Here is a 14,998-nt window from a genome sequence, read left to right as displayed (position 1 = left end):
CACGTGACATATTACAGAAAGGGATCATTGAAAGACAGGCTTGGACAACAAAGATGAATTACTAGAGGTGAAATTGAATGCATTGAGGATGATTTGAAAATGATGACAGCAAGGGAAAGCTGGGATGAGAGCTAGACTTACAGGAAGCTGTGGTATGAGGCATATTGAAAAGTCCTATGGGGACTTCCCTGGTGGTGCAGTGGCTAATATTCCATGCTTCCAGTGCAAGGGACCTGGGTTCAATCCCTGGTCAGGGCACTTGATCCCACATCCAGCAACTAAAGATCCTGCATGCCACAACTAAGATCCGGTACAGCCAAATAAATAAATATTAAAGTCCTATGAATGTAAAAACCAAGTTGAAGTTGCTTCAACACCTTTTAATGTAAGTTGCACTAGGAACAGAAAGCTGCTTGTGGTTTAAATGATGGAGCATTTACTTCTACTTTGGATTGAAGACTGTAAAAACAAACAAACAAAAACCCATAAAACCTTGCCATTCTGGGGACTTCCCTGGTGGTCTGGTGGTTAAGAATCTGCCTTGGTGTTACAATTGGACTGCATTAACCTTAGTGCCAGTTAAGGATCCAAGGCTTACTTAAATTTAAGTAAATATTTCCAAGATCCAAGTGATTACTATTTTTAAAAATTACTTTGATTTTGAGGTCAGAGGAGCTTCATGATTAGACTCTAAGATGCGGCTGCATCAGCAGATTGATTAGAGTATTGATATATGGATTTGCAGTCCTTTGGGGAAGGATAGGATCCAGTGAGGGCTTCTCTGGTGGCTCAGACGTAAAGAATCTTCCTGCAATGCAGGAGACCTGGATTCCATCCCTGGGTGGGGAAGATGCTCTGGAGAAAGGGATGGCTACTCACTCCAGTATTCTTACCTGGGAAATCCCATGGACAGAGGAGTCTGGAGGGCTATAGTCCAGTAGGTCGAAGAGAGTCGGACGTGACTGAGCAACAAGCACACATACAGGATCCAGTGAAAGTGCTGTCTGTGAAGTCTAATGCCAGTCAACTGATTCATTACAAGTAACTTGAAACATTTTACTCTCGTATTGGGTTGACCCATAAGTTCATTTGAGATTTCCGTAGCATCTTAATGGAAACACCCGAACAAACATATTGGCCAACTCAATAGTAGAGTAGCTCAGTTTAGATTCTGAGGGTCCTTGGTGAATTGGGTTAAATGGGGAATGTCTAACTGAAGATCAGATTAGAGAAGAATGTGATACTTGACATCTTCTACATGTCAATATGTTTAGAGAAATAAAGCAGTGTTTCTTACCACTTGCTTGCAAATTTGATTTTAACAGCTGGCTGATAGACTTTTCTGCTTTAGTGCTCACCTTTAACTGGTAGTCCCGGCTCAAGATAGTAATTCCAACTTTTTGTACTTCAGAGGCCGATGTCACTGAACTTTGGATCATTCAGAACTGCTATATTGTTCCTTCTCTTATTAGCAGTGTTGGTACAGACCTTTCTGGCACTGAACACACTACATGGTATTTTTATAGCTTTATCTGCCTGATTAGATCAAAAGCATCTTGAGGGTAAATACCTATGTTTACTATTTTTAATCTAAAAGCAAGTAGCACAGAATCTTGCAGCAGTGCAATGTCGTGTTAGTTTCTGCTGTTCAGCAAAGTGAACCAACTATATGTATACACATATCCCCTCTTTTTTGGGTTTCCTTTTCATTGAAAATTTAAACATAGATGATTCTCCTTCAGAATCTTCTGATACATTTATAAACATAACAGTTTTAACAGGACGAGTAGTGGATCTAGGCAGCCGGTAGTGAATCTCATGAGTGACGTCAGCTTCAACGTGTGGCCTTGTACAGTTCCAAATATGTCAGAATCGATCTTGTCTTGATGTAAAACCTTATTAAATAGTAATTGTCATCTAATTTAATGTTTTTCTTTCTTTGACTGGCTGCAGAGCATCTTTTGGTATAGTTTATTTTCTTTACAAAGCCTCTGGTCCTAAGGGTTGATGTTACCACCAACTTCCACAAGATGGCAGACTAAACACACTTCTGTTGTTAGGTTTCAAACCACTTTTAACATACATGCCTGTGCTTTTTATTACTGTTGAATCATTTTTTGCTTTTTCTTCAGATGGGCAGTATCAAACCGAGAAATGCTCATAGCCCAAAACAGCTCCTTGGAATTTAAGCTACACAGACTCTATTTTATTAGCTTGTTAATGGGTGGAACTACAAATCAGCGAGAGGCATTGCAGTATGCTAAAAATTTTCAGCCATTTGCTCTAAATCATCAAAAAGGTGAGTCTAGAGTCTGAGGGTTTTAATGGTTGAAACAGGGCTAAAGCTGCCACTGGAATTTGTCTTAAGTAGATGTAACATGTATTTGCTAAGAAACTGAAACAATTGTAGATGATAATCACTTAATTAAAAAGCTCTTGACTGGCTCTAGAACAGAAGTAAAATACTAAAGCCTCTTGATTGAGGGAATTCCCCGAAAGTCCAGTGGTTAGGACTCTGTGCTCTCACTGCCAAGGGCCCCAGGTTCAATCCTAGTTGGGAAACTAAGATTCTACAAGCCATGAGGCAAGGCTTAAAAACAGAAAGTCTCTTAATTGAAAAGCCAGAAAGAAACCTTACATTTTGGAGGATGCTGTTAAACTAAGAGGAAATAAGGTGTGTTCTTGCTCCACCGCTCGCCCCGCCACCTCCTGTGCTGCTGTTGTCACACAGCCAGACGTCTGAAGGCGCACCAGGGTGGCAGCACTGAGCCCCAGGGATCAGTGTGGGGCTGGCTGGTTTCACAGCCAAAGATGGTAATGGCCCCACTTACGACACAGTGGTTACTCCTCCAGATAATGGTAATCACACTGTGCTGTAAGAATAAAATAATTATACATTCAATATTTAGTGCTTTCCTTTTCTTGTTTTCCTCTGCGCTGCTTCTTTAAAAGACAGCAAGCTTAAGGACCAGAATTTTAAAAGACATTGTTAATAAGTTATTTTTATGCTGTGTCCACTGAGGAAATTCTTGCCTTTTTCAGTGTATAACTTGCAAACTCTTGTTTCAAGTGTGAGCATCCACACCTCCAAATTGCTGCTGCTTCTGTTTAGACATTCAGGTCTTGATGGGGAGCCTCGTGTACCTGAGACAAGGGATTGAGAACTCACCGTATGTTCACCTGCTTGACGCAAACCAGTGGGCTGACATCTGTGACATCTTCACCCGGGATGCCTGTGCCCTCCTGGGGCTCTCCGTGGAGTCCCCACTCAGTGTCAGGTATGCACACTGTCCGGTCTAGTTTTTGTTTATTTTTGAGGGTTCGCTGTGCGCTATAGTTGGTTCTCGTTTGTTAACTATTTTTACGTAGTAGCATGTATATGTTGATCCCAGTCCATCCCATCCCCCACTGCCCCCCTTATCCCCCTTATCCATAAGTTTGGTCTCTACACCTGTGACTCTTATTTGGAAATACTTTGCAGATAAGCTCATCTCTACCATTTTTCTAGATTCCACATGTGTACGTTATATACATAGTATATATTATATATAATTACATATATATGTTACAAATTATATATAATATATATAAATAATATACATTATATATATCATACATTATATATACAATATTTGTTTTTCTGACTTAATTCACTCTGTGTGACAGTCTTTAGGTCCATCCGTGTCTCTGCAGATAGCACAATTTTGTGCTTTTTAATAGCTGAGTACTATTCTATTGTATATACGTGTCCTGTCTCTTTTTGAAACGTTCATCACATTGATCAGTTCTGCTTAATTTGTGGTCTGGTTCTTGATGTTTAAAGCTGAGAGAACGTTTGTCTTTCTCAAGAAGAGTATAGTTGGTATTTCAGGAGATCATCACACTTGGCGACAGTTTTAGAGGAGCAGTTAGCAGAGTGTGATCCTTTGAGTCTGTGATCCTTTGGGGGTCTCTGAGAGCCTTTCCCACTTTGTTCGCATGGTGGGTTCAGTAAACTCCATGTTTGAATTATGAGCTAAAGGACTAGTTGCTTTTTCCTGGAACACAGTTTTTACTTGAAAATCCACTGAAACACTACAGTTACTCACACTCAGCCTTTTGGCAGACATCTATTCAGATGAATGAAGTAGGCCTCTCATGTCAGGGAAAGCAACTGGTGGTGTCTTTTGCCACAGTGATGGAATTTTTAAGCTAAAATAGAAATTTGGGGAAACTTGAACCCAGCACTGTGAGCTTGACAGCTTCCCAGTGCTTAAAGACATTTCTGATGAAATTGGTGGTGATAATAATTTTAATTTTTCGATGTATAATAAAACGTGCTAGCTCTTAGAAGAGCAGTATGATCTTACAAAATCACGCATGAGTCAAGGATTCATTCAGAGTTCAAGACCACTGGGTTTTAGTAGAGCAGAGTACAAAAAATACTCGACGTAACAGCAAGGATTCAGATTCCACTTTGCAGCTCACCTTTTTAACACACTGCTACTTTGTGGTGTTTCAGTGAGACATTAAAGAAGAAGATCCACAATTATATGAAAAGGCAATTAAAGTGCTACATATCTGTGTGAGACTGGATTTTTTTTCCACTTCAACGGAAAGAATACATTGCAACAGACAATGCAGAGGAGGGTATAAGAATCCAGTTGTCTTCTGTTAAACTGGAGGTTAGAAAGATATGCAAAAACAGAGAACAGTGCTGCTCTTCTCACAAGGTTATTTTTGGCTTGGAAATATAGTTATTTTTTGTGAGAGTGTTATCTATCACATGTAATATATTTATTATTTTCAACATTTAAATTTTAAACATTTCCCAATTTTACTTTGTAATACAATAAATAATGATGGAACCCACAAAATCAAACACCCTTTGAGATCCTTAATGTTTCAGCCTGTAAAGCATTCCTGAGATCAAAAGGTTTAAGAACCTGTTTCAAGAACTGACTCTTGCAGCTCTTCGATTCGTTTGATTCCTCTAGTGTTTTGAATCCCTGCTCTGTCCAGGCATTGTGTGGGACACAGAGATGAATCGGGGCAGCCTGTGTTCACAGGGGTCAGAGTCCTACGTAGGAGACAGTGCAGTTCACTTTAACATGCTGTGGGGCTGCAGGGTCGGGTTCCCTGGGACAGACTTGAAGTGGGGGGAGACAGACGTGCAGGAGGTTTACTGGGATCACCGCCTGCAGGGAGCGAGAGCAGCAGGATCAGGCTGAACTCTAAACTCTGTCACCAGAGGCCTCAGCCCACCCCTGTGGCACTCTGGAGCTGCAGTGGCCGGTAGGGTCATCCCAGTTGGGACAACTTCTGTGTGATCAGGCGGAGCTGTCTTAGAATGTGACCCTGGTCAGGTCGCTTCCTTCAGGTGAGGGCAGTCTTGAAGAGGGACTCAGCAGAGAGTTGACTGGACTCAGCAGAAAGTTGACCGCCAGCACTTATAAATCTGAGAAGTGTGTACTTTCTGCCCTGGCTCTCCAGGGTGATCCAGGTCTGGAAGGGGCTGTGCAAGGAAACGTTTCAGAGTGTCATTAATGCTAAGAATTCTGTGTGGGGGGCCACAGTTCCTGAGGCACTAGCCTGGTGTTTCCCCTTTGCCTGGCAAAGAAATCCACTCTCCTTCTCCTACGCTTGAAAGAAAAAAAAGAATGTGCATGTGTGGACATGTGCACACATGTATGTGCGCACACACTACTTCAGCAAAACAGATGGCTTTATCATACCTAGGATCCAGTGGGACCCTCTGCACACAGCATGCAGGCTGGAGGAATTGGTGTTGCCTGGGACCAAGCTTTCTGCCACCTGGTCTGGCTTTAACATTTCCTTTTCTGCCCTCCAGTTTCTCAGCAGGTTGTGTGGCGCTGCCAGCTTTAATTAACATCAAAGCTGTGATCGAACAGAGGCAGTGTACTGGCGTTTGGAACCAGAAAGATGAATTACCTGTGAGTGCCATTTCCTATTGGTTATTACCTCTCCCATCAAGAGAAGAACGTGGATGCGATGGGTTTTAAATGCTTATTTTGCCTTTTAATCAGGAAATTTTATTGTAGCCATTTGACAGGGATTCTTTTATCTGTACGGAGACATGATTAAACAGTAAAAGCAGGGTAGGTAGTAGTGTTAGCCACTCAGTCGTGTCTGACTCTTTGTGACTCCGTGGACTGTAGCCTGCCAAGCTCCTCTGTCTGTGGAATTCTCCAGGCAAGAATACTGGAGAGGGTTGCCATTCCCTTCTCTGGGGGATCTTCCCCACCCAGAGTTCGAATCCTAGTCTCCTGTATTGCAGGCAGATTCTTTACTATCTGAGCCGTAGGTACATTTTGGAGGCATTGGAGTTTTCTTACCATTTTGATTTACAGCAGCAGCGACAGCTAGTGAAGGAATAGGTCAGAAGGGGGAAGGGTGGATATACTGAGGCATGAGTGGTGTTCTAAGTGCTGTTGACTTCAAAAAAAATGTATGAGAGTTGTGAGTTAAGTTTTATTGGAGACAGAATGAGGACCACAGCCTAGGAGACAGCACCTTAGATAGATATGAGGAGATTCAAGGATTGGGCTCAGAATATCAGTTTCTGAAAATACTTGACTATCTGAAGACGTGTTGCACCAGTTTTCCTGGAGCACAGAGTGCCTCACTCCTGTGCTCCACCCTGTACTACCTTTCAGGGTGTCTGGAAGGTCAGCATCTACTCGAGTCACTTGCCAGCTCTCTCTCTCCTCAGAGTGGTAGTTTGTCCATCTCTAAAATGGGACCATCCTTCTATTTATGGGGCTGTTAAAGGCTAGATAGAGATAACAGAGGAATGCTTAGAATAATATGGAACACACAGTAGGTAGTTAGGTTTTGTTGCCATAGGAGTTATGACATGGAAGCATAACATAGGTCATCGTGTGTGTGTGTGTGTGTGTGTGTTTGTGTTTTTCCACCAGGCCTCTGACAGTAGGCACTGGATCTTTGACAGGAATTCTCATTCCTGCCTGACCTGGTCACGGATCCCAAAGGCCAAAAATATGTATTTAGCTTTTCGCTTTTCTCCTACCACCTCTGTGTGCAGGTTTATCTGCAGTTCCCTTGTAATTCCAGCTGATAACTGTCAGTTGGTTGCCCCACTTCTCAGAGACCAGTTCTGATGAAAGGCACAGGTGCACGCCCAGTCCTGAGTGTGGTCAGGACACAAGCAGTGCCCCGCGTGGCAGCTGCTCGTTGAAACGAGTGAGAAGAACTCGAGCCTCCCCTCGCTTTGCTGAGGCAGGTGCCTCCAAGAACCTGGCACTTTCCCAGTTGTATTGTCAGTGTCTGGCGCTTGCACCCTAGAACAGAGCGCACCGAAATCTGAATTCACCCGGCGCCTGTGTGTCAAAATAAAGCAGTTGGGGGTTGGGGAGAATGATCTGGTTATTTTATCTCGGGATCATTGTTACACTCTGCCAACTTTCTTGGAAGAATCTGGGCAATATAGACTTTTCTGTTGATAGCCATTTGAGATTTAGAAGAAGAGAAAACAGAAAGAACTGCTGTTTATGAAGCCTCTGTCCCATGCTAACCACTATGCTACGGCGATCTCATAGCTTTTGTTCTGCTCACTGCAGAGAGAGCGAGCCGGTAGAGTGCTGTGGGCGCAGATGGATGGGGTGTGAACTCTCCGGCTGAAATTTAGTTTGAAGCCCTTGTTTCAGGTGGTTTCTCTGGAAGTTGCATACAAAACACGGGAAACCCAGATCTAAAGCCCACACAGCAATAAGCAATATTTAGTCTGCCTTTAATGAATTAGCACACTGAATTGTATCAGTGTGTTGTGAAAACCATCAGCATTTCTGGTGAGTTTATTTATTTGGCCATGCCATGCAGCGTGTGGGATCTTAGTTCACTGACCAAGGATCAAACCCCTGCCCTGGCAGTGGAGGCACGAGCTCTAAACACTGGACTGCCAGGGAAGTCCCTTGGTGTCTCTTTCGTACATCTTGATGAGTCCTTCAGGTGAGGGCAGTCTTGAAGAGGGACTCAGCAGAGAGTTGATTGGACTCAGCAGAAAGTTGACTGCCAGCACTTGTAAATCTGAGAAGTGTGTACTTTCTGCCCTGGCTCTCCAGGGTGATCCAGGTCTGGAAGGGGCTTTCCAAGGAAACGTTTCAGAGTGTTAAGAGTGTTTGACTTCCAGAGTATTGCCTTGCCTTTGACCTTTGCTTTCAGGCATTAGAATTTGGTTTGCTATATCGTGTTATAAATAATTTTGAAGGTTGATTTAGAATGATGAGGTAAAGCTTTGAGTCCCTAAGACTGTCCATCTTTGAGTTAGTTTAGAAGGGTGCTGTAAAAAGTTACCTTCGTATGAGCAGGTTTGATGAATGTTCTTTGCTGCAGAGTGCATACTGGCATGTGGATGGTTTCCTGAAGTATAACTTGAGTCCTTTACCTTTTTAAAAACAGATTGAAGTGGACCTTGGTAAAAAGTGCTGGTATCACTCAATATTTGCCTGTCCTATTCTTCGTCAGCAAACAACAGATAACAATCCACCCATGAAATTGGTCTGTGGTCATATTATATCAAGAGATGCCCTGAATAAAATGTTTAATGGTAGCAAGTAAGTGTCTTGACTTTTTAAATGTTAGTAATATATATATGTGGAACTTGTTGGGACAATAAATAATAAGGATAAGTAAACATAGCTAGAGTTTAGAAATATATAGATTTACTTATTTAGTGCGTGGTATGTGATCTTTTCTCAATCTAAAGACTGAGAAATTTGTTCAAGAATTTATTAATTAGATTTAAAAAAACAGTTTCGAAACTCTATTTCTAGCATAGGCAGCTAAAGAATTTCTCATTGGAGTTCATTTCAGACCCTTTACAGTGAAGCCTTTTCTTTGAAGAAAAGGCCCTGAAGCTGTTTGTGTCCTTCTCAGCAGCTGAGTGCAGGTGGATGGCAACTTGGTTCAGACCATGCTGGTTTCTGATGCCACGACAGCATGTCGTGTGCCACTACGTGCATGTAGGCCACTCTGGATTGGCTGCGTGCCGTGTAGGCCTAGCAGCTGGCATCAGTTTTGCTGCACGTATGTGGATTGTGACACCAGTACATCTGAAAGTCATTCTGAGATAGGTGCAAGCTAAACCTTGGAGGAAAAAAAAAATTGAATTTGCTTCTGAAACCCCAAAAGCAATTTTCACAACAGTTGTCTTTGTTTTCAAAATACTTTTCACTGATTGCCACTGAAGAAGAGCCTTGCAATTTAGGGTCTGGTTTGGATGGTGTTTATTTTTAACTCTTCAAAGCATGGCTGTTCTATTCAGGGAGAGCACAGTTATGTGCACAAACAAGCATATCTGTGAGTGTGATTGTTACAAGATACTCTGTAACTAGATAAAAATTGACTGCTCAGTGCTGATCCTGTTTCTTGATTCAATGTTTTCTTTCTTGTCTTTAGATTAAAATGTCCATATTGTCCAATGGAACAAAGTCCAGGAGATGCCAAACAAATATTTTTCTGAAGAAATAACGTTAGTTTGCAATTTGTAAGTGAAACTGAATCGAGGGTGCATTTCAGAAGAGAACGTTCCATTTAATGCAGCTAACCAAGGACTCCCATGTTTCTATAAGCTAACGCTCCAGAAACTTTGCCAACATCTTAGTGTGTACACACAGTGGGGAGTGCTCCAGTTGGATATTATCATAGGGCTTTATTATACTCTTGGTCTTCATTTCTGATCAAGTAAATACACCAGCAGTTGTCATTCAATGCAGGTTTTTGTACTTAATTATATGGTGATTTTTTTACTTTTTAAGAGCAGAAACAGAAATTTACCTTCCTGCCATGTGTTTAATAGTTCTCCTGCTTTTACTTTTGTCATTCTCCTGATAACTGTAAGCCTTGAGAATGTTTGTGAAGAAGTTTTATTTCCTGTTATGTAACATAATTCAATGAAAATCCTTCAGAAAAAAAGTTTGATAAACTGAATTGTGGTTATGAAACTCATCTGCAGGGTTTTGTTTTTGTTTTGCTTAAGGAAGAAAGCTGTGATAAATTGCGAATTTGCTTTCTGATATTTTCCTCTGCTCCAGCTCTCACTGAGAAGTCAGCAGACCTGCACCTGAGCTCTGCTGGTGGCCCCAGCAGGCTGCCTGTTGCAAAATTCCATAATGAATTTATTAGCAGGTCGGCGTGACCAGTCTTCCACTAGAACACAGTGGAAGCAGTACTATTGTTTCTTTGCTTTTATTGCCAAGAGATGCTTGTTTTAAGAGTGTGTTCAATAAAACAGAATTTTAATGTTAGAAGTGTTAAGTTGACATTTGCTCTCTTGGTCTTGGTAGCCCTCTTCTCTGAAATCTGCCTTCAGGACTTGGCTGTGTATATTGCATTTGTATATCATTGCAGACACAGTGTTGTGCATGTGTGTGTACATATATATATACATGTGCACCAGCATCAAACATTGTGTATCTGGAAGGGAAGAAGCATGTTCCAGTCCTCAGATGCAGTTATCAGACTCATCACTTTCAGTCCTTAAAGTTAGAAGTTAGCAAATTTTCTGTAGCACAGAATGTTTATTGCTGTTTTTTTTTGTATTTGAATAGCATCCTGTTCAATGCCTCTCTTCTGCAAAACGTATCATCTCATTGACTGTGAATCTGTATATTATTCTGATGGATACAGATAATGATCGTTTCTCTTGTGAGGTATCTTCATTTAATGCACTGTCCGGAAATAGCCATGCGTGAGAGTCTTTCTCTGTATGATGAACTACAAGGAAAAGACGTCTGTGGACGCAATTCTGACTTAAACCCATGAAATTACTTCATTTTGAGAATGTCATATGGAAATCACCAAATACTTTGCAACTCTATATCATCTGACTCAGAACTGACTATCAATATAGGAAAACTTCCACGAGAAAATGAAGAAAGGAGACGACACGGAAGCAAAGAGAAACGTGACGCTTCACATTTTAAACTGTAGACTGACTTCGTTTGCGCGGGCGGGGAGGAGGGTGATACCGGATTTGGTGCTCAGTTATTGGAAACTGGCAGCATTTGCTGTCATATATACCAGCCTGGATGGTTCATCCTGAAATGTTTACCAGGGAGAGCTGGGATCTGTTTGTAAATGAAGGGGACTGCTTGGTTGCTGTGTGTGGTCAGGCTGACGGTGAGGGTTGTTACTGTATGCTGCGGGGCTGAGCCAGGACTTGATTGGCCTGCTCAGTGCTCGCTTTGCCCGACTTCCTGCTTTGGCCAACTTCCGGCTCAACTCCACAGCTCGCCTGTTGGAACCCTCTGTCTGGTAAAGCAGTGAAGGAAGAGAGCGGAGAGTAGCTCCTCGGACTCCAGGAGAAGGTAGAGAACTCCAGGCAACACTTGGGCCGAGGATGTAAAAGTGATTTATCTTTTTTCTTTCAGTTAAACCCAGAGTGTCTTTTTTATTTTTATTTTTTTTTTTACCTTTTGCTCACTAGGCCAGATTTAGTTTTAGTTACAACTTATTCTCACCTTTCCACCTCGAACACCCACACAATATTGAGGCTTTGTGTAAGGTTCCTACATTACTGACATTGCTCTGGAGGCCAGTGGTTTGTGTTTTTGACAGCCAGACCCCACAGCAGCTGGCTTAGGCCCCTTTCAAGAAGAGAAGCCAGAAAAAGCTCTGCTTTGTCCCTCTCGCAGTGTTGGCAGCCCCATTGACAGTTTGCTGTGCAGCTCGTGAAACTTTAGAATATGCTTTAATGGAAGCATCTGATTTTGCATTTGCCCATGCAGGGTCCTTGTGGTTCCCACTGGGCAGGGTTAGGGCCAAAAATTTGAAACTGTTGATCTGATAATTTAACATGCAAATGATGTCTTGTGTCCTTCTATAATTAAACATACGGACTTAAAATTCACTGGTGACTAAATGTGAAGGAAAGAGGTGGATTTGAAGAGACCAGAGCTTAACCAAAGATACGGAAATGCAGCATGCTGCCCTTTCAACTCTAGAAACACCTTCCCCAATGGTGTCAGGACCAGGTCGTCACTGAGACTGTCAGTGCAGTCATTGCACTCTGCTTTCTCTTGAAAAAGGTTGTGATAGAGCCAAGGTTTTTACAGTCAGATTAATGATAACAGTGTGCATTTAAAACAGAATCTGAGTGATTTCTTAAATCTCTTGGAAACTATTTCCATTTCCCAGGCTCCGACAGAGGCCATGGAACTATGCTAAACCAATAAAACCTTATCAGATCCTTACATTCTGATTTAGAGCCACTGTGCTTTCAAGTACACACTCAAGTGCGGTGGCAAAAGTTGTCTTTTGATCTTTTTTCTCCTTTGTGCAGTCATCACTGATGCCATTTCTGTCATTTTAGTGGTGATTTTATGATACTTCTAATACATAAATGAACGGGTATTGGTGCCTCTTGATTTTTAAAATTTTGAAGAGAAGAGCCACCTCATTCATAGGATGTATGAGTATCTTGTGAGTGTATGAGCATTTGATTGAACCTAAGAAAGTGATGAAGCAAATCTTACTGATTTTTCTGTAGCAGCTGATGTATACGGACACACTAAAACCCACATCTCATTATGTGGGGAATGAAGATCCTTTTTTTTCTCTCCAAGTAGTCCCACGGGTTATGCAGTTTAAGTTCAGTATATTGTATGCTGTGAGTTATTTTCCACCTCGGTGATTTCACCCTCTGGGACAGTAGATTTTGCAAAAACCAAGAACTCTTGGTTTATCTGCACAAGGCAAGCTGCTGGTAGACATTAACCCTCCGGTTTTCCAGCTCAATCTCTGATTAAGTGGATTGACAGGCTGGCCAGTCTGCTTAGTCAGCTGACTCAGGTTAATTTCAGGGAAGGCATGGAGGCATGTTTGGTTAACTTCATCGCTAGGCTGTGTAAGGTGAAGACACAAACCAAATACCTTTCATTACTTATCTCTACTTGCATCATCTTTGGGAACACTAGAATGCTGTGGTCTTGAGGGAATGTTATTAGCAAAGAACACGCAGAAGATTTGGTGCTTTGTAAGGCCGTCCAGTGAGGGCAGGCGTTTTGCGGCACAGTGGTGTTTACCATAAACAGGTACAAACTTCACAAACTGTGCTTATTGAAGGAGAATGGAATAGATACCAAAAATAGAATGACAAATGTATTTTAATTGCAGATGAGGCAATTAGTTTTAGGGCAGGTTTTTCTGCTGTTGATTTTACTTCAAGACATACGGAGAGAAAACTGTGTCGTTTTCAAGACATTTCCCTCTACAGTTTTAAACTGTAGTGAGCATATGCTTCATTTACTTCCAAAGAGGCAGAAACAGCTGGAATTGGCTTATAGCACATGCTTTGTTTGATGTTATGGGTGATGACCTACACTCTTATTTTAGCAGTCACTTAATGTTCTCCAGCAAGGCAGATGTGGGGTTCACTAGGACTTAGTGCCTGATGTTTTTCTTTTGGGAAGGGGTGGGAGTGAATGTGTCGGGGATGGGAGGGTAGCAGGAGAAGAAACGGGAGAATGAGTGAGTGTGCATGTGTCTGAAGTTCACCATTTGCCCCCACCTGTGTCTCGCTGAACAGGTATTTAATGTATTTTGCTCCTGACTGCAGTGTGCATGTATTTTTTTCCCCTCCTCCATGTTTTCTAAACCTACACTTAAAAAGATTTATCAGATCATCTTTTTCAGATGGCTCAGGATTGCATTTCTTTTGCTTACCCTGTGCTCTTGGGTTCTATAGTATTTCTATAATTATGTAACAATAGTGTTGCACTGTAATCTATCATATAGAGCTATATGTATGGAAAATTTTGATCATTTTTTTTTTAAGAAATGTATTCTGTTTGCAAAGGCACAATAAAGTTGCATCTTATAGACTATAGGCAATAAAGCTAACAATAAACCTTATTTAACACGAACCATATTCACATTCTCTGTTCATTTGATTTTGAGAAAAAGTCGAGCGTATCTGGTAGTTTCAGGGATCTCATTTTAACTTAAAAGGTTCTGATATATTTAATTTATAAATTTCAGACATATAATAGAGTTTTGGGAAACTATAAGAAATGCTTTGTTAATGTGTGTATTCCTATGTAAAACACATGGCTTCTCCTGTGTATATTTTTCAAAATTAAAGAAATGCACATTTGAAAAGTGTTTTGTGGAACCAGTCTGTATAAATGTGACAGGTGCCAGAGGCAGGAGGGAGGGAGGGAGCATGGAGGTGAGAGAGCATTGCTGTCTGCCTCTGCTGAGGGTCTGCATGTAAACAGTTTAAGAAAATATCTTTGTCACCATCTCATCCTTTTCCTGTTGCTACCAGCAGTGTGAGAGGAGGTGTTGGCTGGGCACCGTCCCCAACTTCTAGAGAAGGGGGATTGGGTTGATAATTATAGGTTCCTGCCCCTCATGCTCATCGTGTGGGTGCCTGGGACCCCCTGACCAAGCAGACAGTGGGAAGATGCACCCAGAAACAGCTGCTGGTGGGGGAGGGTGTCTACACCCAGCTTTGCCAAGGAGGAACAGAGGACGCATTGTCTGTCTTCCTCCATGACACCCTGAGGTGGTAGAGACCCAGAATCTTTTGTGCTGCTTCTGTATTTTCTGAGAGAGAAAGACTCATTCTCATCAGATATTTTCTGATGAATCCCACACCCAGTAGCATCTGGAGCTAGGAGGTCCAGGAGGTATAGATGAAGCCTGGCATTGCCACCTAGCCCTGCAGCATTTGGGGTTTCTCTAGATTCAAAGTGCAGCTTTCCCTGCTGGCTCAGCGGTAAAGAAGGAGCCAGTGCAGGAGACATGAGTTCAATCCCTGAATCCGGAAGTTCCCCTGCAGGAGGAAATGGCAACCACTCCCAGTTTTCTTGCTTGCAAAATCCCATGGACGGAGCCTGGCGGGCTACAGTCCATGGGGTGGCAAAGAGTCGGACACAATTTAGCAAGTAAATAAGAGCAGCAGCATCACCTGAGAGCTTTTAGAAATGCAGAATTTCAGACCTCAGCCCAGACCTACTGAATCCGCATCTGTGTG

At 42.1% G+C, this 14,998-nt stretch overlaps 1 protein-coding gene across 2 annotated transcripts in view; it reads left to right on the top strand.

The window, feature by feature from the left end:
- RMND5A (required for meiotic nuclear division 5 homolog A) overlaps nt 1-13,888 on the top strand; it is a 60,712-nt gene extending 46,824 nt beyond the window's left edge. Inside the window, exons 5-10 of one of the 2 annotated variants that reach the window (XM_061432618.1) lie at nt 2,133-2,299; nt 3,113-3,278; nt 5,831-5,933; nt 8,419-8,573; nt 9,418-9,505; nt 10,569-13,888. In XM_061432618.1, the coding sequence (XP_061288602.1) occupies nt 2,133-2,299; nt 3,113-3,278; nt 5,831-5,933; nt 8,419-8,573; nt 9,418-9,481 (655 nt within the window). In that variant the 3' untranslated portion in view covers nt 9,482-9,505; nt 10,569-13,888. Of the gene's footprint in view, nt 1-2,132; nt 2,300-3,112; nt 3,279-5,830; nt 5,934-8,418; nt 8,574-9,417 lie in introns of both variants that reach the window. The other variant, XM_061432619.1, reaches the window with a different exon arrangement.
- The last annotated feature ends 1,110 nt before the right edge of the window (nt 13,889-14,998 follow it).

Source organism: Bos javanicus, chromosome 11, assembly GCF_032452875.1.
Source record: "Bos javanicus breed banteng chromosome 11, ARS-OSU_banteng_1.0, whole genome shotgun sequence".
In the NCBI taxonomy this organism is placed as follows: domain Eukaryota; kingdom Metazoa; phylum Chordata; class Mammalia; order Artiodactyla; family Bovidae; genus Bos; species Bos javanicus.
Note: the sequence above shows the minus strand (reverse complement) of the source record. Positions and strands in the feature narration are given on the sequence as shown.